Raw genomic sequence first — 23218 nt, 5'->3', positions numbered from 1 at the left:
TCTCAATACAACGTCGCATCTCGTCTTGCCATCTCGATTCCCATCGACAGGGTCCATATGTCTTGACGCCATTCCGAGTCTCGGGATGTCGTCGCTCATCATAACTCGTTCGGTCATGCCATCGAGAATGGGCCCGCGTGTCGTTCGTCTCATCGGGACTTCCCGGACATCCATCCATCCGGATTCTATCGAGGCATAGGCCCTCCCGTGCCTATGCCGAGTCATTTACGGATACCGTACCGGATAGCGGGTGTATGTAGCAACCTCCAACACGCGGGCTAGGGCGCAATACCGGCACACCCGTGCCGTCCGGTACTGTCCTTCAAAAACCCATTTCAAAGGAAGTCGCCCCGAGACACTCGTCTCGGCACGCTCGCCCACACTGTGACACACGTATGTGCCACAGGGTAGCTCGCTTAGGCCACAGGGCCCAGGGGTGGTGGAGAGCTAACACCATGGTACCCCCTATAGTACATTTTGAGCCATTTTCATTCTACCAGGAGTAGACATGATTTTCGTGAGGTGTCATACGGTGTCGTGCATTGTCCGTCCCATGTCCGATTGACACCAAACTTGGCGAGCATTCATATTTCATATGGACGGACTTAACTCCCGAACCGCATGACCAAATTCCTTCCGGAACCTCGACTTTTGAGGTTAAGGCCCGGGGCCCTACCCGGCCCTTCGACAAGCCTATCTTGTCCTTCATGTCTATGCTGATGTCTCTGTTATGCTTGTGTCTCAACATGTCTTCGATGCCCACTTCGCGTGGTGGTGTGTTGGATGATGCATCGTCCTCCTCGATCGCATCATGACATTCTTCTACGTTGGCCCGCATATGGCCGGATGGGCGTCTCTTGAGGAACGCCTCTTTGCTTGTCATGGTGTGAGGGTCACAACCTACTCTCTTCATAGTAAGGTTGTGACACTGAGCCCCCAAAGGGGGTGGATGGTGAGATCCCACATTGGGGTGGAGAGGGAAACGAAGTATTTCTTGTTAGGGTGTGGAAACTTCTCCCTAGTAGACGCGTTTCAAAACTGTGAGACTGACGGTGATACGTAACGGGCTAAAGTGGATAATATCTACTTGTGGTAAGCTTGAATTCTTACAACTACATTTTACACTCTTCGAATTACATAAACGGTCGAGTTTTCTAACGAACAAACGAGACCATGAACTAATCAAGTTTTGGATGATACCATCATCATCATAATGAATATTGACACACATACAAAACAAACAAGAATCCCTCTTACTTTGAGTTTCTCCCTACTATTGTTCCCATGTTCCAACCCCTCTCCTTTTCCCTCTTACTTTGAGTGTCATTAGCTGCTCTCCTACCATTGCCTAGCAGCACCCTGTGTGCGTGTGCTGCCGCCATCCTTCCTCGGCTTCCAATGGATACCCTGACCTTCTCCATCCCCACATTGATACCCCCTCGTTTCATTTGCATCTTCTTCTTCTGAACGCTTCCTCCTCTCACACACTTTATCTCTTTAGGACTCTCGCAGTTGCTCTCATCTTCCTCTATCAACATTGCTGATGGCAGATGAGCTGAGCTTGGCATGCTTGGTAGAGGCATTAGGGAGTTTCTCCTCGGTTCGAGCGCCATCGGTACACGTCGACCCATCGTGCAAATCGAGGCTCTTCCTGTCCTCTTCATTGGCACAAAAGATAGCTCAGCCATCTCTGGATTGTTCTCCTTCTCTGTTCCATCACTCATGCCACCAGGAAAAGGGTAGAATGATGGTTTGAAGCCATTGTTCTCAGTCAGTGGGCGAGTAACCTTTATATGCTGCTGCTGCTGCTGCTGCTGCTGCTGCTGTAGCTTCCTTTCAACAAGAAGCTGGGCTTCAAGTTCTTTCACCTTGTCTTGTAGATTCTTGTTTTTCTGCTCTTTTTCCTTCATTTTCAAGTCAAACCCATGAATTGTTTCTTCCATTTTCCTCATTTGTAGTTCTTTACTCTTCATATCCTGCTTTGAAGCTTGCGCCATTTGTTTGCATTTAAGGAATTCAGACATATCAAGCTGTCTCTTTGCAGGACCCAGCTCAATTCCCTTAACTCTGCTTGCGAAGTTCAAAGAACAAAGAGTTTCATTCAAGTCATTTTCGTTTGGACTGATCTGTACGAACATTAGTGTCTTTGAATCTCCCCCTAACCACATGAATTCCTCCATCTATCAGTAAAGAAACACATAAACAGTGCATATGTAATCTAGAACAGAAGGTATACTACTACCTAGTGAGTCTTGAAGCAAGTGAGTGAGCTTAGAGTTCCTGCCAACAATCAAGAACAAAGGAAGTCACGAGACAAAACATGTGAGATCCCACATCGGTTTGGATGAGAACGAAGCATTCTTTATAAGGGTGTGAAACCTCTCCCTAGCAAACACGTTTTCAAAATCGAAAAATTCGAAAGGAAAAGCTCAAAGAGAACAATATCTGCTGGCGGTGGAATTCAGTTGTTACCTGAAAGGAACGTGTGGACTTTTTGTCCCAAGAGCAGCTATGACATCCCCAAGTGCAGAAAGTGATCTGTTAATGTTTTGTGTTTCCTTGAGACGTTCTCCCTGTACTTCTACTTTAGCTATCCGCTCGCTCCCTGCCAAATCCACCAGCCAGAGTTTGCTGCTGGTGCACTCCCCACTCAGCAAATTCTCCCCTTTCACCATTACACAATGTATGCTGTATGTTAAGAAACAACCAAAATCCCCTATTAGTTGTTAGGATCGCAAACAACGCACACACTCGATCTATTCATCGATGAATATAATATCAAGCATGATCACATCCTTTTCCTTGGTACGTAAAAGAAATATAGACAGACCAGTGAGATCGGCTGCTGTGCTCATTACAATTGGTTGAACCAACAGCTCTTGCATTACTGCCAGTTTGTAGAACTTCCCAAACTTCACTCATGTTGTCAACAGGGGCCTCCACCATGCCAGGAACATGATGTATCCCTTCACTGATTTGCCTTACTTCAAGCCTGAAATTCATTACAAAAGTGAAAACTCACTTATGGAACGAACTAACATCAAATTCTGCACATACTTACCGTTTTACACCGTTCCCTGACTGAGATCCTGACACTAACAAGTCCCTTATTTGCTCATTATACACTTCCAAGACACTAACAGATACTTTATATCGATTGAGCTTCTGCCGCTCCTTCGTTAAACGAAACAACTCCTCAAGAATCCTATAATTGACTCCACGAGCTCCTTCAGTACCCTCCATTGTAAAGGTTTTTCCAGTCCCCGTTTGGCCATATGCAAATATGCAAACGTTGTAGCCATCTAGAACTGAAGCAGCAAATGGGGCAGTGTCTTCAAAGACATCACCTACAAATGCAGGCACACGAATGATCAATATGCTATCATACATCACATCTAATACACTGCTAAACGTTTCCAAATTACCTTGATTTGCTTGAGGACCAAATACAGCATCAAATTTGAAGACCCTTTTGGGAGCTCCATTTGACTTAACAGTCAGCTCACCATCTTTAGCTGACTCAAAATCAACAACCATAGGAGCTCCAGAGGCAATCTCTTCTGTATTTAAGGGCCTACACCGACAAAAGACCCTAATGTTTCCTGCAATGAAGAGTATAACATCACTAAGTGGATCATGTCGTTTGAAACAAGAACACTGCAGTAAAGCTAGCTGACCTTTCAACTCCAACATCTTATTGTAGAGTTCTTTACGTTCCTTAGCTCCTTCAACAAATTTGGTCTTCAGATTTTCTTGAAAATCTAATTGCTGTTTCACTGTCAAAGATTCAAAGGCAGAGGAGAACACCCAGTAAACCCAGTAGACTCAGATAGCTAATTAGTAATGTGTTCCTAGAATTAACGTTAAGGCATGCTAGCTTACATGCTCTCTGAATTTGGGATGTCATCATTTCGTTCATATCCACAAAGCAGCTCTTGAATGCAAGTGCCTCCTCCGACAATTTGATGTTTTCCATTTTCATAATCTGAGAGACAGGATGAAACTTCTTAACGGCGCTTTCTAACAGCCAAGCTCAAGTCCGCCGTTAGTAGATATTGTCCGCTTTGGCAAAATGCATCTACTCGAGAGAGGTTTCCACATTCTTATGAGGAATGCTTCGTTCTCCTCTCCAATCGATGTGGGATCTCACAATCCATCCCCCTTGGGGGGCCAGCGTCCTCACTGGCACACCGCCCAGTGTCTGGCTCTAATACCATTTGTAACAGCTCAAGCCCACTGTTAGCTGATATTGTCTACTTTGGCCCCATAACATATTGTTGTCGGCCTCACGGTTCTAAAACGCGTCTACTAGTGAGAGGTTTCCACACTCTTATGAAAAATGTTTCGTTCTCCCCGTGGGATCACATTCTAAATTTTCACGCATGTTGATGTACTCTACTTGCATACCTTTACTTTTCTAGTAAGATCCCTCAATGAGGAAAACCATCTGCTCTTTTCTTTCACCTGTCCCTCAACGGCAAAGGCTGCAAAGAAACCAAGGGAAAAAAGACATCAAAAGGTCATCTAACAAATAGTAAAGTAGCTAGAAGCTACAAAAGACAGTGTCCATTACCAAGAGATCCAACATGCATTGACTTGCGCATGAGCTCATTTTGTAGCTCATTTAGAGACTTCCAAGCTTCTTGACATTCCTTACTCTTCTGATTGTTTTCCTTTCTAAGTTCCTCCATTTGTTTCCTTGCTGCTGCTAGCTCATTCTTCATCAGCTCATTCTCTTTTACTATCAACTCACTACCATCCTACAATACATCACAATGCAATAGTTTCATAGAATGCCCACAACAAGTACTAATCCCAAATATAATCAAGTTTATAAGAATATTCACTTCGGAAATCTCTGAGTGTTCTAGCCGAGAGGATCCCACATCTTCAACCAGTTCAACTTCTTTAAGAACTGACATGAAAATTGTCCATTATCACAAGATGATAAGGGATAAAGTTTGAACAAATATGAACCAACAGAAGTAAAATGCTTAGTTAACTCACTGGAAGGAAGATCTTTCCTCACACAGATACCACAAACAATTGGCCTGCCCATCAGTCCTTCAAATCTAATGGTCAAATCTTTTACATCTACAGAAGTTTTGAGGTCAGATATAACGAGAGGCTTATTCCCACCAACACGAGCGTATATGTCCAAGCCAGAAACGACCTACAACCAAACCAACACATATCTATCGAAATCTCTCAAGATTAGGAACACAAAATCAATGTGATATCATTTGGGTGATTGGGGAAAAGTTCTTACCTTCTGATCTTGCAAATAAACATCAAACATCCTCATACCAGGAGGGCCATTGGTAAACACAATTTCAGCAAAATGAAGATCAACAACATAATCCCCAGGTTCCAATAACGAGAAGCTGTAAAAAAAGTTCCCAAAACGAGCTGTTTGATATAAAGGATGTTCAATTTCATCAGATCTAATGGTATCACCACCCTTGAACCAATTGTCTTCCACATAGTTTATCCCATCCAAACTCACAGCATCATTAGAGGAACCTGCATTGACACTTACAGCTTGAAGGAGTTCTTCAGATTGAGTGGAACTGGTAGCTGGAGGAGTAGCCAACTCAAAGGAAGATTCTGGAGACAGTTCTGGATCATAGATTTCACACAACTGGGAAAATCTAACAGATGGAGTCCTCTGTTTGTAATTAACCTCAATTCCAGAAAAGCTACTTTCAAAGGAAAGCTCCATAGACTTAGAACACTTGATATCGAAGAGTTCTGGTGAATCACAGTAGTTATCCATTGCAATATCAGGAGAAATCAAGGTAAATTCCGGAATGAATTGCGCTGTAAATTCAGAAGAACACAACACATCACAACACAACACAACAGAATGAAATTAGGGTTCTTAATCATCACTTCAACCGTAATCCACCATAAATTTTCAATCAATTACACTATTCCAAACTCAAAAACATCGCACACAAAAGCATCGAACAGCGTTTACCTTCACCGGGGCTAGAACAACAATCTTGATCTTGCATCGTAGCCGAACTGTTCAGGAAGCAAGAACAGGGCAACAAGGAATCGATAACCAGAAATGGCAATGTAATTAATGGATCAGAAGAAGTATATAATGAGAGTATGAAGAGAACGAAAAAGAAGTTGCAGAGAAACAGAGAGCGATGATGATTCTGGTTAAGTAAAAGAGATGCAAAATTCTGCGTTACTCGATGTCTTGCCGACCGTTGGGGTTTTCTTTTTAAAATTTTGAAATTTGTACCTCCTCAACGGAATTTAAAATTTGTCAAGGCGGGCACGGGCACGGGCACGGGCAAGGGCAAGGGGTGGGCCCAGGCCGCTAATAGATATTATTGGTCTAGCCCTACTCCAACCAGTGTCTCGTACCATCTAGTGATTGGCTCTAATACTATTAGTAATAGCTCAAGTCCACCCTTAGTAGATACTGTCGTCTTTCAAAGTTTTAAAACGAGTAAGCTCGAGAAAAGGTTTTCCTATATTCTAAAATGGGCCTTAAAAGCTAAATTGGGCCATGAAAAGCTAAATGGGCCTTGAAAAATAAATGGGCTTCAAAAAATATTTATATTACCAATGACATAAACACCCCAAATAGAAATTTACCAATGAAAATGTTTGTATTTAATGAATAAGGGCATAACAGTCATTTCCATCTTAAATTTATCCAGGCTTACATCACAATCATCAGGTGTCAAAGAAAAGCCATGTGTTTGAAAATTTTCCAAAAAGTGAAAAACATTTTGACTCATTTTTGTCCATTACCAAATTTATTTTAACCATTTCAAATTTTAAATTTTAAATTTTCTTAAAATGCACGTAACTGAAGATAAAACATGCTCCAACAACTTAGAGCCATCGGGACACATAAGTTCTAAATTTAACAAAAATAAAAAATAAAAAAATTTATATCACTCCCATTTTTCGAAATTCGCAAATTTATCGTATTCTCGTTAATTTCACATTCTCATTAAAGTTATAGAATTTTTTTTTCCCTTGAAACCCAGCCTATTTATTGAGACACCTCATACTGGTTGGGGAGTAGAACGAAACATTAGTTGTAGAATAAAGTTTGGTTGTTATAAATTTTGGGTGGGTTACAATTTAAAGTAATTTAGAATTATTATATTTTAAGACATTTTATTTACCGTGAATGGCTAATTATGACCATAAAGTATGAATCTTCCTTTAATAGTTTCATTGTTGAGGCTATATAAAGTCATGTATGTTGTATTTGTAAGCAGACTGAGAAAATATATATATAAAAGGAGCATTTGTGCTTTTCTTTAGTCCATGACTAAGTTTATTTGCAATTCTACATATTGCATGTAGAATCATTCAAGCTCGACATGATCAATCTAGCTTGTGGAGTGATTTGTTTGAGATATTTGATCAACAAGAATCATTCAAGCTAGACATGATCGATCTTGCTTGTGGAGTGATTCAATGTAATGTTCTTGCTTTGAGATATTCAATCAACAAGCTAATCCGAATCTTACTCTACTGGACCAGTAGATTCAGTTACATTTATTTATATTTTTATAATATTATTATAAAAAAAAGGATAATTAAAGTATAATTAGGGTTTGAAAATTGGTTGGGAATAAGAGGGGTAGAAAGGGAAAAGGGGAAGGAATCACGTGATAAAACATGGAAGGCTGGGGGAAAACCCCCAGCCAAACACTCCCCTTCACTCTCTCTCCTCGTTTTTCTCTCTTTCTCTCTCTTAAATAAATAAAATAATAATAAAAAATGGGATCAAATCAATCCCTGTCAATCTGAGTTGGGGGTTAGGGGAGCCCACTCCCAAACACTGCCCTTATTGCCCATTCGTTAAATATGGTCAAACCTAACTCTTCGCAGCTTTTTCTCTCTTTGTTTTTCCCACTCCACAGGAAACACACACACATCATCACCAACCAACCATATCTCATTCCCTCTTTTAAAAATCTCTCCATAACCACTGCTACCGAGAACGCTGAGCCTCGAAGAGAGTGGATTGTGAGTGTAACCGTCCGTCCAGATCCACCGCTAGCAGATATTGTCCTCTTTGGGCTTCCTCTCAAAGGTTTAAAACGCGTCTGCTAGAGGAAGATTTCTACACCCTTCTTATAAATAGTGGTTTGTTCTCCTCCCTAACCAATGTGGGACGTCACAGTGAGATTCCATATTAGTTGGAACGATACGGAAACCTATTCGTAACAGACGCAGTTCTTTGAAAGGGAGCTCCAAAGGAAAAGTCCAAAAATGACAATATTATCTCAAATATCTACCATGTGACTCGACGTGATGAGAACGTTCGATGAACTTCGACATCACAAACTCCTAAAGAATGCAATTGGGAAAGACACCTCTTCACAAATTCTACATAACGTTATAAGGAACTTGCGTTTAAAATTTTTAGGGTTTAGGGTTTAGAAGATTTTCTCGGACACAAAAAATGAGGCATTATTAAACACTCTCCAACAAAAATACAATAATTGAAAGGATTTGAAATGAGTTTGAGTAAGAAGATGGCACCAACTTTGACCAAATAATTACGAAGAATCTAAGCCATTCATTTATATATATAATATATACCAACCGAGCATAACTCTTCCAGAAACTGATATCTGTTCTACAGCTCGATCTTAAGTTTCAGAATGTCATCGACCTTCAGTGCTAGTTCGGACACGGTTATTAAAAATCGACCCATGAGTCAACTATATAATAGGGACATCCCGAACATCAATCCCGTGTCCATATATAAGTTGGATAAAAATCCAAGTGAATGGCTATGAATATTAAAATCCAAAAGGACAAAGACATGTTCAAATATTCCATCAACAAACAACACAATAATATCCCTTTGCTTTTAACTTAAGACATATCAACCAAACTCACTAACACCAACACACTTTTGTTATTACACACCCAACATTTCCACGTTCTTGCCCCCTTTCGAGAGCGATACAACAATGCGTAAACAACAATCAAACCTCCCCGTTCGATAATACCAGTGACTTAATTATAATAATTATCTATCGAGTAACTTCAATGAGGATAAAACATACTAAAAATACCCGTGTTCGTTTGTCATGTCATAGAGGAATGTCGAAAAATGTCGAGACATCAGATATCAAATTCATATTTCAAATCCGGATCTAAATCTTGAGTCGAGCGTTTGAACACGATGGGATATTATGTTTGGTGAGATGTTAACCTCAAAATTGGATGGAATATGAAGCGTTAGATAAAAGGCATTTATATAAAACAATTTAAAACCTACTCCTATTTATAGCCAAATAAAATAATAATAATAATAATAATAATTCACTTCAGCCATTAAAATTATTATTTTCTTTATTATTTTGGCAGATTGCAAATTACTTTTTTCTAATTATTATACTTTTTAATTATAAAAAAATTCCATATCATACTTTTTTGTGGTTCGGGATTTAGATTTGGCTCCTGATGGCTCAAACATTCCCTGCACCATGATCACGTTACTTCTCGCTTCTAAGAACGAAAACTATGTTCACAGACTGATGTGGGTCTTTTCGGTGTGTTATGCTTTAGTACTCGAGTTCGGTTTTTGGTGACCTAGAATATGGTGACGTTACTTGTCGTTTGTAAGAATGAAAACTATGTTCATAGACCAACACGGGTGCTTCGAACGTGTAATTTTCTCTCTCGAGCGTGTACTTGTCTCTCTACCCTACAGTTTCTGAGGGGTTTGTGTGTCCTTTAGAGAGGAGGGGGAGGGAGGGCCAGAAAAGGCAAAAAAGAGAGATAATTTGTTGTTAAAAAGAGATTCACAAAAATAAATAAATAAATAAATAAATAAAAAAAGGGAGAATCTCATCAGACGCCCTTTCCCTTTGGACTGTCCTTAACCACGTTCTCCTTTTTTTTTTTTTTTAATAATTAATAAATAAAAATTAAACTAAAAACATAATTGCAAAATTTGGCAAATACCGAGGGTAAAAGGGTAATTTGGAATAAGTTATTTAACTAACCCCAAAAGTATTAAAAGGAAAATAAAAAGGTGAAAAGACAAAATGACCCTCGAGAGGAAATAGGGTGTTTAGGTCAACTAGCCTCATCATTTCATTTCTCAACTTCAGAGAATATTTTCTTATTTTTTTAAATAAAATAAAATACCAAAATTTATTTTTAAAAAATAATAAATAAAAAAAGACAGAAAAAGACATGTCTGATCTAACGTCCTATTTTGTGTACAGTTTAGATCACTTCTACATTTAAAAACCTAATGATAAAAGTTAGAAATTAATTGCAAAAAAATTCTGTTTTTTTTCTTTTTTTTTTTTTTTGCCAAAGGGGCAGAAAAGGAATAGAAAGTCGACTGCCCGGATGGACAAAATAANTTTTTTTTTTTTTTTTTTTTTTTTTTGCCAAAGGGGCAGAAAAGGAATAGAAAGTCGACTGCCCGGATGGACAAAATAATGCACATATTGTGTCGTGTAATGTCTTTATGTCTCGACAGTTTTTACAACAAGATTACGTTACTTGCTTTGGAAGTATTTTGAATCGGGTAAAACACGTTTAAATTTAGAGTTATTATTAAGTTCTTGAAGAAAAAATGTGTGCTCGTGGAAAAATAACTTTTTTATTAAAGAAAAAAAATGGAAGAGTATGAATTGACAAGACCTAAAAAGAAAACCTAATTGTAAAGTACATTAGGATTAACTTCCCTATGCTTTCTCCCCACATTTTTTTGATTTATCCTAAGTTATGTCTTTCATGCATAAAATAATAATAAAAAATTTTAAAAAACAATGAATATGAGTAAAATGATTCCCAATAATATTTCTTTTTTAAAAAATTGATAAGACAACCATAATTTTCGGTTCAACTATCCAAGCTTTTGTTTGAACAAGAACCCTTGAATCAGAGTAATTAACACCTCTTATATGAAATTTGGATCAACAATAAATAAGGCTAGAATTAGATTATCTATTATATCGAAGATTAAGAGCAAGATTTGTAACATTGTTCTTGAGTCACTCCATAATCTAACTTGATCTTGGCTTGATTGAATGGCTTGTGTGCAATTCTACCGCAAGAATTGCTTCAAACTTAGAAATGACAAATATGATGCTCGGATTTCGAAGGGAAACATCTCAATTTTGAGATCTTAATTTCATATTGTGGGTATTTATAGTCTCTTTACAAAAGGCGCTTGTGAATGAGATTTATTTCCGATCCCCTTTAATCTCTACAAAAAAAAAAAAAATGAGTCAAATAACAAATGTTGATGAGTTTGAGTAGCTAATGTTCGAAATGAATTGAGCTCTTTGCGTCTAGGTTTGAATTATGTTGTTGACATATTTTTTTGAATCTTCTTGGCAATAGGTACCTTTAGAACACTGTGATTCTTATAAAAAAAACTATATTATAAATTCAATTAACTTATCCATTATTTATATATATATATATATATATATATATATATATATATATATATATATATATATAAATAAAGTATTAAAATAATTTATATTATATAGAGAGAGATAAGGTATAAGGTTTATTTTAATATTGGATACTAAAGAAAGAATTTAATGTTAAAAGACAAAATAAAAATAAATTAATATATTTAAGCGTAGATAAAAGTATTAAAGAAAAGGGAATAAATTTTATATAATTTGCATTTGGATCCAAAAAGCATGAGGCAAAGGAGCTTTTGGAAACATCAAAGATCAACAAACCAGATTTTTATTATTTATTTAATTAATTAACTTTGTAATTTACCAAAAAACCACATCTGCTCCAATATTGGCATCTTTTCCTATACACCACAAAAGACTAACACATTCACGGAGGCCACCGTTTTTTTTTTTAATATTTAATTAAAATACACATAAAATTATATGTATTAAATTAATAAAATTGTTTATGATTATAATTATATATATATATATATAAAGTGTAGATCCTTGAAAGCGACAGGGTTTAGATAACAAGTATGTCGCACATCATTACGAGAAAAGCTTCAACGAAAACGCAAGAGAGTTCTGTACCCACACGGCTCCCTCGGCGCGTGTGATTCAAACGCTCCTTTTGGATGGAACAGCGAAAAACGAATTGGAAATTGGGACGCCATTTTCATGATCTTTGGAACAGAGGATTCAAAATGGTGAAAAAAAATTAGAACTGGAATGAAAACAAAACGAACGAAATCCCTCCGCCTTATTTACATGATGATTCTGAACCTTCTTTTTTTGTGTTAGAATTAGCAAATTGGATCCAAATCCGTCTCTTATCACGAAGGGGGGAAAAAATTACAGAAATGGATAACGGGGTTTGTTAGTGTTATTACCCAATATCTAAATCCCTGTTCTTCTAATCTCATCAATGGAGTTTCCCTCCGCCGTCGGTTTCGTTGATACGCCTTGTTGTCGTCCGGTTAGTACTACTACTGCTGCTACTACTCTGGTGACTTCTACCGCCGGTGCCGGTGAATAATGGTCCGAATCCGAAGACAGATGCGGATTTTGAGGATCCTCTCAGGGAAGAACAAACTGGAACGTTTAGGACTGGAGTTACTCTCACGTTCGCCGAGTATGAACGTTCCATTCCTCTGTTTTTGAATTTTGGTCCGCCATTGAAAGTGCTCGGACTGCTTGAGCTTCTCTCCAAGTTGTGGAACACGATTTTTCCTGACGAGTTCATTCGTGGACTATCTACGGATACTCCTCGGATTCCTCCTAATCGACTGGATGATGAATCTCCAGGTGTGCGCCGCATCGGGCTTCTCCCTACTCTCGTCGCTGTTGGATGATGATCCACTGTTGAAGTTGATCTCGGATTGGTCTCTGATTTAGGCCTCGGTTTCACCAGTCTCATCCGCGGTGGATTGTTGTGGTTAGGGTTCCGATGGAGGGAGATCGGATTCTTGTTTGGCTTATTTTCGCAATCGAGCGAGAGTCTGTGAAGATCTTCGTGTTCGTGACCTGAGGAAGAAGAGGAAAGAGACACACGGGAAGAAGATAGCGAAACAGACTCACTATCGGAATCCTTCAGCAATGGAAGGCTAAGCGACGAATCGAACGAAGAGGCTAACGACGATTTCGAATTCCGGTGGAGAAAATACTTCAGCGCCTTCGAATTCGCTTCCGAGAAGTAAGACGACGATGACGTCGTCGTTGTTTTGTGGTTTTCGTTTTTGGCGCTGCCATTGCTATTGCTATTACCATTGCTGCTGCTCTGGTACAGCTTCTTGAGCCCTAAAAGCTCTCTCCATCGACTGGAACACCTCGGCGCCTTGGGAGAAAACAGATACGGATCCGTATTGCATTCGTCCTCAACTCTCCGGCGGGCTTGAACCACAGTCTCCGGCGACGAAACGCACCTCGTCGACTTCAAACCATTGACTGAGGGTTTAACAGACGAGACCTGAAGCGGCACGAGTTTCCCATCCAAAAACAGCTCATCCGCAGGAAGCATCAAGGCAACAGGATCTTGAAGACAGAACTCGAACTCGCTTACCGGCACCAGTTCAGGATCCGGATCTCGAATCTCGGACTTCCTGGCCGGGTCAGCGCCAGGCTTCGGCTTAGATATAGGTCTGGCGAGGTTGGAAGAAGGCGAGGAATCGTCGGAGAAGTCGCGACTAAAGGAAACGCGAGGGCTGAGCCAGCCATAGGAATGGCAAGGAGCAGAAGAACAGTCAAGGAAATTCTCCGGCGACATTCCGACGCTGTTAACGCATGCGGAAGCCATGTATGGCGGCAGCGATCATGCGAAGGTGAAATGGAAGTCCGGTGATGAGAAAATGGAGAAGAAGGTGACGCCGGGGAAGGTCAACGTCTACGGCGCAAATCACATCGGCGGAATATCCGGCGAGATCTGGAGGAGAGAGAAAGAGAGAGATAGCTAGGGTTTAGAGAGATGATGAGTTGGCCTTTTAGAAAGAGGTCCGTGGTGCCACCGTACAGGAAACCCACTATTTATATCTGAAAAAAAAAACGGATTTTTTTTTTTTTTTTTTTACTTTTTATTTTTTTTGCAAATGCTGCCAAAAAAATGCCAATGGCGCTATTTCCATTTTCTTTTTAATTTCTTAAAAAATTACGTATGGTCCATTTACACTCTTACCCCTTTAATTTTGTTCTATTTATTCTCTAAATTTAAAAATATCTTATAATTTTAAAAATTGAATTACAAATATAGATATTTTTATATTAAAAAAATTAATAATAATTTAAATGTTCACAAATCAAAATTTTGAATTTAATATATATATATATATATATATATATAATATTTAATAAAATAATTTATGAAACTTAAATTCAAATCTTATCATAATTTTATGTTAGAAAATGAACTAATAATAATTAGGGCTATTAAATTAAATTAAATGAAAGTGTAATTGTAAACAATTTTGTCAAAGCCTACCACAAAATTATTGTTATTCTACTATCCCTAAAATAATTATTGAATAGGTTTTAGATTCTCGAGGGTGTTTTTCGAAAGTCTAATCCTATTAGTTTTAATAATTCGATCTCAACTCAGCTGGTTAAGTTTATGTTCTTGATTAAGACGACAACTGTTCGGATATTTCTACTCCGAGCATTATTGAACTAAAACGATCTTAAACATCTAGAATCAAACCTGTAACAGTCCAAGCATACCGTAGGCTGATATTGTTCTCTTTGTGGTTTACTTTTCAGGGTTCCCCTTAAAGTTTTTAAAATGCGTTTGTTAGGGAGAGGTTTTTTGTAACCGGGGTGGGATCTCTCAACCCACTCTCTTGGAAGCTAGAGTCGTCGCTGACACACGGCCTGATGGTTACGGGATTTGGTACTTAACATTCAAAAGAGAGAGAAAGAGGGGGAGAGTGAGTTGTTGGGGGACAAGAGAAAGTTAGGGATAGGGCTGTTATAACACAACCATCTGCCAAGTGATTCTGTCTTCAACCTCAAGCAGTCAGAAGTTGGAACTCCCAACTCAACCAGCTGCTTTCCTGCAACATTTCACATGCTACCTGTTCTTATGAGACCACACAACCAACCATTTTTTTCAGCTGCTCCGGTGGTTTTCACTTCAAATTGGTTGTCGGTTTTCGACCGGTAGCTCCACGGGAGCTGCATTGCTATACAACTCTTGAGCCATCCGCTCTATTGTAAATGATGAACTTGACAGGCTGAGTATCACATTTAGACTCAATCTGATATATCTGTAAAGATTCCTTGTTATGAACATCGACGACAACAAAGTTTGTTCAATCTGTCACAGCCTAAGTCCACCGCTTTAGTTCGATACGTATCTTCGTCGGCCTCATAGTTTTGAAACGCGTTTAGTAGAGAGATAGTAGGGAGAGGTTTCCACGCCCTTATAAAGAATGCTTCATTTGCCACTTTAACCGACATAGGATCTCTCAATCCACTCGCCATTGAAGGTCCAGATTTTAAAACACATCCATAAGGAAGGAGTTTCTACACTTTTATAAAAATGTTGGTGGGATATCATAATCCATCCCTTGGGAACCCAACATCATTGCTAGTACACCACCCGAAAATGGCAACCCATTCTAGCATGAACAGTAAAAATTGTCTTCTGGGTCTTTTGGGAACTCTGTAATAATCGTAACCCAGTTGCCGGAGCTCACCGCTAAACAAGGTTCCACCGTCGGCGCCATTAAGAGCCACTATAAAGCCATGCTTGAAAGGAAAAATGGTACGCCACGAGGGAAGATATCTTTAAACGACGAAGCAACATCCTTTTGTCAAATCTCATTGTCGCATTTTCATCATTTCACTAGTTAACCACCTCAATGTGGAGTGTATCGTTCCATGCAATGAAGATATCGTCCACAAAGCTATAAAATGAGAGAAAGGGACATCTATCTAGTGGGAATCGTTTCGGTTGTCTGCCACGAAGTCCCATTAGACAAGGGGACAAGTGAATCATTGCTTTTGGCTGCAGACAGCCTTCTACCATCTATCCCATTACATTCCATCGTCCCGTATTGCTTTACTAAGCCGTATCCGGATACATATTACTAAATCAATAATTATAATTATGAGAAGTTAGAGCACATATTATTAAACTAAAAAACAAAAACAAAATCAAAATCAAATATCATAGCATATAAGAAAGAAAGAAAGAGATATGTACATGAGAATAGATGGTGTACAGGTTAAATCTTCAAGAACAGGGGAGGGCAGCAGCAGCAACAGAGGCTATTATGCCTAAGCTTTGGATCCTATATTACGTCTTACTCAGTGTTTTCGATGAGTATACGCGTTCGTCCTATTGGTCGAGTAATCCGTTTATCGTTCATACCTTTCTCCACAGGAATAAGAAGCTTGCAATGCTGCTGCCGAGGCTCAGATTTGGCTGCTACTCTAGCACGATGTTCTTCGCCATTGTTTGCTGCTCCCTTTCTTCTGTCCCAATTTGAACGGGCTCCAGCTCTTCCTCCGTTTCGAGGTTTCGCAGAAGAGACCGGAGGCTAAAGCCTCCTGAAGCCAAAGCTCGAATTCTTCCTCGTCTTCGTCCATCATTTCAGCATCCAATTCCCAAGGAAATCTACTCGACTTCGATCGTTGTGTGGTTTTTCCTAAACCGACCATGTTTACGTGAAAGCTTGGGCGATGAGTGTTCGGTCTGCAAGCCATTCCCTGCTCCAAAGCCAAATCTTTCAAGATCAGAGCATGAACCCAAAAGCTCTATATAACTGTGGACTATCAACCACTTACTTGACAAATCGCCCATTCGGACACATCGAAGATTTTGCTCTCAGCACAAACGAAAGCTCGAGGTATATCCATCTACAAGAAAAGAGTAATGTTGAATCCGAACAGTCAAATATGCATGTCAAACACAACATTCAATAAGACAACAACAAGATCCGAACGAATAACATAGTCGAATCCCATGTTGTCTACTAGAGCTAACGTTCGATCCGTTAAGTCTTCCCCTTGAGCTTGAGCATGAAAAAGAACTTACTTTCTGAGGTTTATCGAAGATTAGAGACCCTTTATATTCGACCCATCCGTCTCCGTCCTTAGCTTGATGATATTGACAACAATCCTGATATCAAAGCACGTACGAACACTAACTTTATTCTCGAAAGTAAAATTTAAACAAGGGTAGATTCGAAAAGAAAGAACAGATGGTGCTTGGGGAAGAACCTGGCACCATCTCGCCTTCGTCTTGTTCCTATTCGTGCAGACCCATATATGCGAATGCCCGCATTTACTGCACTGTATACGTCTCGACTCCTCCGAGCAGTAATCAGAATTCATCTGCTTATAAAGTAGATTGAAAGTTACTAACTACACACTAGCAACTAGAGAAATGCTCGGACAAGAACCAACGAGCTTCAGAAGCCACACAATACCGTGACTCGATAAAAGTGGAGGGTACGAAAATAATTCTCAAGAAGATACCAAAATCTTGATGTAACAGCCCAAGTCCACCGCTAGTAGATATTGTCCTCTTTGAGTTTTCCCTTGAGAGGTCTCCACACCCTTATAAAGAATGTTTCGTTCCCATCTCCAACCGATATGGAATCTCACAATCCACCCCCCTTTAGGACCCAGCGTCCTCGCTGGCACTCGTTCTCCATTCCTCGATGTGGGATCTCACAATCCACCCCCCCCCTTCGGGACTCAATGTCCTCGCTGGCACACTACCCGGTGTCTGTCTCTGATACCATTTGTAACAACCCAAACCCACCACTAGCAGATATTGTCCTCTTTGAGCTTTCTCTTTCGAGCTTCCCCTCGAGGTTTTTAAAATGCATCGGCCAGATAGAGGTTTCCACACCCTTATAAAAAATACTTTGTTCACCTTTTCAACCAATGTGAGATCTCACACTCGATGAATGAACGTAAGGCCATCTAGAAGAGACTTTACTCTCTTTCTCTCCCTCATATAGAGTCTAGCAGAAAGAGTTTGGCATCTTTATTAGTATTATTACTTCCGTTCTAATTACCGTAAATCTCCCGAGTTCGAAACAAAATAACGTTTATCATGAACGAGCGCACATACATAAATGAAACTATAAAATGTCGGTATCAATCATATAAAGATTATGCAGAACCTGTTGTGAAGTCCCATAGGACTGGGACCTTTGGCAGACACTTTTGGTCTTCAATTCCTCCTTCCTCAATTGCTCATCGTAGTCTCGTTTCTTCACCGAGTCGGAAAGAACCTAATTTTCCATGTAAACATGAGTACGAGATGATAACGACCAGAGAACTGGAAGTCACTCGACTATCGAGGCAGATACGATGGAAGAAACAGAAAGCTAAGGTTTTTCGCTTTCGGGCTATAATGTCGGCTCTCTTTCTGGGGGAACTTAGTATCCATTCCATAATAAGAAAATTACCTCATATGCACATTGAAGCTTTTTAAATGCGTCGCTAGCCAACGGGCTTCCCATATTCTTATCGGGATGCACAAGCACAGCCTAAGAGAAAAGAAAACATTTAGTACGTTGTTTCCTCGAGAAAAACAGCTCAAGCCCATCGCTAGCAGATATTGTTTGCTTTGGCCTGTTACGTATCGCAGCCAGCCTCACGGTTTTAAAACGCGTTTGCTGGGGAGAGGTTTCCACACCCTTATAAGCAATGCTTCGTTCCCCTCTCCAACTGATGTGGGATCTCACAATCCACCCCCCTTGGGGGCCCAGCATCCTCGCTAGCACACCGCCCGATGTCTGGCTTTAATACCATTTGTAATAGCCCAAGTCCACCGCTAACAAATATTGTCCGCTTTGGCCCGTTATGTATCGCCGTCAGCCTCACGATTTTAAAATGCGTCTGCTAGGAAGAGGTTTCTACACCCTTATAAGCAAGGTTTCGTTTCCCTCTCCAACCGATGTGGGATCTCACAATCCACCCCCTTTGGGGGCGCAACATCCCCGCTGGCATGTCGCCCGGTGTTTGGCTCTGATACCATTTGTAACAGCCCAAGCCCACCGCTAGCATATATTGTCTGCTTCGGCCTGTTACGTATCGTCGTCAGCCTCACAAGTTTAAAACGCATTTGCTAGGGAGAGGTTTCCACACCCTTATAAGTAATGCTTCGTTCCCCTCTCAAACCGATGTGAGATCTCACAGTAACCATATAACTAAAATTCATAATTACACCCCAACTATCTTTCACATGTAAAAAAGGAAATCGTGTCTTAAAAAAGTGGGAACGAGTAAGATATCACCTTTTTTCGGTATTCCTTCTTCAAAACTATTACATCGATCTTCTTGTGACGCGGAAATCCGAGTGCTTCGTAATGGTCCCCACTATTTAGTATTCTTTTCATCTCGTCGACTGAATCGGTCTGCTCTTTGGTCACCTTGCTACAAGAAGTCTCTTTCTGGTTATCAACAACAGATGTCACAACAGTTGGGGTCGATGATTTACACGCATGCACCTTCTCGGACTCACCGGTAGGAACAGAGTATTCACACTCTCCTGAGAATTCGTCTTCCGATACTGTTTCGGATTGTTTCGGCTCCTCCAAATGTGAACTCTCACTCGCCTTATCACACCATTGGAGCATATAATTTAATGCATCGTTTGACAGAAATGCAAGATTTATCGAGAGAAAGACGCCCGGCCATCCAACACGAACTTTAACACAATATATAGCATATACAGTTGCCATTAACACCACCAACCGTGCATGATTAAGAGAGAACAAATAACCTACATATTAGCAAACGATAAACAAAAACGCGAATCAACTGACAGAAGTTCAAGATTCATAGAGCAATTGATTGAACTCGAGTACAAGTTCATCAAGAAAAGATGCATCTTAAGGGACAACAAGCCCAAATTACGGTCGCACATAAAAATTCGATTCTCACATGGAAAGAAGTTCGTACCTCCAACTATAAACAACGTCCCTGTAATCCAAAAGTTAGCGTACATCCACAATACCAGAATAGCGAAGAGTCCGACGATAAATATTCCAGGAGTGTAACCCAAGTATTGAACAGCAACTCCTGCAGCGCCCTGAAACAGTGGACTAAGCTATAAATACAACGAAATGAAACCTCATTTTATTAACGTTACACGATTGAACTAAAAGAGAAGGGGTCGGGCCTTGTAAAGCATCTTCATGAATTATCTTGTCAAGTATCTGAGAAGATAAACCGATTATTGCACACTTCCATTACGTTATAAGTTGACTAGGATGGCTACCAATACCAAAGAGTTTCAGCTATTAAAAGTAACGGCCCAGGCCCACCTCTAGTAGATATTGTCCTCTTTGGGCTTTCCCTTTCGAGCTTCCCCTCAAGGTTTTAAAATGCGTTTGCTAGGGAGAGGTTTCCACACCCTTATAAAGGGTGTTTCATTCTCCTCCCCAACGGATGTGGGATCTCACAATCCACCCCCCCCCCCCTTTAGGGCCCAACGTCCTTACTAGCACACCGCCTCGTGTCTACCTCCCTTCAGGGAACAGCCTCCTCATTGGCATATCGCCTGGTGTCTGGCTCTGATACCATTTGTAACAGCCCAAGCCCACCGCTAGCAAATATTGTCCTTTTTGGGCTTTCCCTTTCGGGCTTCCCCTCAAGGTTTAAAACGTGTCTGCTAGGAAGAGATTTCCACAACTTATAAAGGGTGTTCCGTTCTCCTCCCCAACCGATGTGGGATCTCACATTAACAGAACAATATACCTCAAAACAACTCTAACAATGATCTCTACAACAAACTTACATCATGTGGTCAATAAAAATGTAAACCACTGGATGTAATCCTAACCACTAGTAGCAGAACGACGGATCCACCAAGGACAATATAGAAAAGTAAGGTGGTCGATATTCGTATGAACCATCGTAGATGGAATCGTAGTACAAAGTTAACTCTTTCAACCCTAGACTGGTAGACCTAGACCATTCTAAACATCTCTAGCTTCTCAAGTTACAAATGTTAAACAATGAAGATCCTATGCAAAGTTTTAGTAGCTCTCATTTGATCGAACCATTTAGAACTCAACTTCTCGACTTTCACTATCATTTCAAGCAAGTTTATCGATCCTAGTTCATGAAAAGCCCGAAATAACAGAAAGGAATATACCATACTGAGAAGAACATAAGCCAGGCAGGACATGGATGTTAAACTAAGAAAGCAACTCCACATTATAAGGAGCAATGCAGCAGAGCCTAATCCGACAAGCGACCGAAAGCCTTTTATAATGCAATCCCACCATTGAAGCACAGCTAACCACAGTAAACTCCCAATCCAGGCACAGCCACGACACACCATTGGCCAATGTCTCTCAATAAACATCCCAACTTTGTCTCTGAATCTAAAAAACACAGTTTGAGCACGCAAGTAAGTGTGCTTCTGCGACTGAAACCATTTCCATCCTTGCTTGAAAAGGCCTATATCCTCCATGGCAGCTAAGAACCAAAGCCAAACCCCTCACAGAGATACCCTTTTGGAGAAGCCGCCGCTATTGTTATAGATAACCATCAATGCTACCAAATCTAAAATGCACCCCATGGGAATTGAATCTAAGCCCTTAGAGTACCACAAAAAAAGAAGCCCATGAACCAATTCTTCACGGGTTTTCAGCTGCAAGAAGATCCGGACACTTCTTTATGCACAACAACACAGTAAAGTAAGCAGGAACCTCTGTAAACTCGATCACAGATTAGGGATACTCAGTTCATTCAACGCAAATTGCTTCACATGTAAGTTTCCACGAAGAAAAGAAGACACAAAAAAGAGCAACCAACAGAAACACTTTTCTGAGAAAAAGACGACAATCAAAAGATCCCATATCCTACCATCCTTGAAAATCAACAGAAACCCAAGAAGGGTACACAAGAATCAAACCCATTAAGGAGAAGAAATCAAAAATCGAAAAATGGGGCAAACGAACAGCGACAATAACAACGCATTGGGAATCATGAGAAATGGAAGAACCCAACACAAGAACAGAGTGAATGGAGGACCGACATGAATCAAAGCTTTAAATGGAGGAATCAAAGTGAAAATAATCTGGGTATTGGATGAACAGATTGGGGAAATGAAATGAAACCCTAACTTTTTTTTTTTTTTTTTTGTTCTCGCTGTTTTTATCCTTAGAAGCATCACATAACTCGTGAAAAGAGAAAGTGGGTTATTGAAAAGTTTGATAAAGTAGAGAGGTTGGAGCAGAGTTTTGGTGTTAAATGGATGAGAGAGAAAATGGAGATGGACGGAGCTGAGGAGGCGGCCGGAACCGGAAGAGGGCGGAGAGATTGCTTTACAGTAATGTTTATTATGTGGGATCCACTTCAGTTTTCTTGCTCAAGTTTTCGCCCAAAAATTAATTTTAATTAGTTGGTTTTTAATTTCTATTAACATTAAATATGGTGTTTAAGGTAATATATTAATATATCATAAGCTAAAACACTAATCTTTGAATCCAACGGCTCAATTTCTCCATCGTCCTATAGATCTGGAATTATCCTTAATTTTTACTAAAGACAACTGGAATCCAACCCACGTTGAAGCAAAATAACATGATGTATATATATAATTGTTCTTCACATGCTCAAACATCAAAACCTTGTTACAAAGTTTGGATCTTATCTATTGGACTTCATGTCATGTTTTATTAAAGGATGATGACGGAGAATGAGATGGTAAAATATGTCTCATCTGTTAAGTTATGTTCAAATTGGTTTTTTCATAGAATATTATAGTTAAGTATGACTTGAGAAGTTAATAAGCATGTTTTAAAACGTTAAGAGGTAAGAATGACCCACCGCTAGCCAATATTGTTTGCTTTGTCCTATTATGTGTTGCCATTAAACTCACGATTTTAAAACGTGTCTACTAAAGAGAGATTTTCATACCCTCTATAAGAAACGTTTTGTTTCCCTCTAAACCAATGTGTGAGATCTGACAATCCACCCCTCTGGGGGCCAGCGTTCACGCTAGAACTGACAATCCACCCCTCTAGGGGGCCAACGTTCTCGCTGGAATACTACCTGACAATCCACCCCTCTGGGAGCCCAGCGAGAATTTTGTTCCCCTCTAAACCAATGTGTGAGATATGACAATCCACCTCTCTAGGAGCCTAGCGTTCTCGTTGGAACACTACCCGGTGTTTCACTCTAATACAATTTATAACAGCTCAAGTTCATCGCCCAGTGTCTCACTCTAATACAATTTATAACGGCTCAAGCCCACCGCTAGCAAATATGTCTATTTTGTCTCATTCCGTATCGTCATCAAACTCGTGGTTTTA

The 23218-nt window shown here is 39.9% G+C and overlaps 3 protein-coding genes across 3 annotated transcripts; all 3 read right to left on the bottom strand.

Annotated features, from left to right (window-relative positions):
* Window positions 1-1073: 1073 nt before the first annotated feature.
* LOC111437675 (kinesin-like protein KIN-14Q) lies at window positions 1074-6207 on the bottom strand. The gene is made up of 14 exons (XM_023075757.1): window positions 5981-6207; window positions 5270-5820; window positions 5008-5173; window positions 4848-4915; window positions 4574-4760; window positions 4408-4484; window positions 3883-3985; window positions 3678-3776; window positions 3426-3602; window positions 3062-3347; window positions 2831-2992; window positions 2473-2688; window positions 2243-2280; window positions 1074-2158 (listed from the first exon to the last, which is right to left on the bottom strand). Exons 1-14 carry the CDS (start codon window positions 6015-6017, stop codon window positions 1254-1256), a joined length of 3072 nt encoding a protein of 1023 aa, XP_022931525.1. The 5' UTR covers window positions 6018-6207; the 3' UTR covers window positions 1074-1253.
* A 5939-nt stretch (window positions 6208-12146) lies between these two features.
* On the bottom strand, window positions 12147-13983 carry LOC111437683 (homeobox protein prospero-like). The gene has a single exon (XM_023075764.1). The coding sequence runs from the start codon at window positions 13732-13734 to the stop codon at window positions 12364-12366; it is 1371 nt and encodes a 456-aa protein (XP_022931532.1). The 5' UTR covers window positions 13735-13983; the 3' UTR covers window positions 12147-12363.
* A 2098-nt stretch (window positions 13984-16081) lies between these two features.
* LOC111437679 lies at window positions 16082-22232 on the bottom strand. Its single transcript, XM_023075759.1, has 9 exons — window positions 21052-22232; window positions 19854-19983; window positions 19187-19674; window positions 18356-18436; window positions 18068-18178; window positions 17154-17267; window positions 16969-17052; window positions 16719-16790; window positions 16082-16640 (listed from the first exon to the last, which is right to left on the bottom strand). Exons 1-9 carry the CDS (start codon window positions 21370-21372, stop codon window positions 16365-16367), a joined length of 1677 nt encoding a protein of 558 aa, XP_022931527.1. The 5' UTR covers window positions 21373-22232; the 3' UTR covers window positions 16082-16364.
* Between the last annotated feature and the right edge of the window lie 986 nt (window positions 22233-23218).

Source organism: Cucurbita moschata, unplaced genomic scaffold (assembly GCF_002738365.1).
Source record: "Cucurbita moschata cultivar Rifu unplaced genomic scaffold, Cmos_1.0 Cmo_Scf00064, whole genome shotgun sequence".
Taxonomy (NCBI): domain Eukaryota; kingdom Viridiplantae; phylum Streptophyta; class Magnoliopsida; order Cucurbitales; family Cucurbitaceae; genus Cucurbita; species Cucurbita moschata.
The sequence above is the reverse complement of the archived record's forward strand: the minus strand, read 5'-3'. Positions and strand labels throughout refer to the sequence as shown.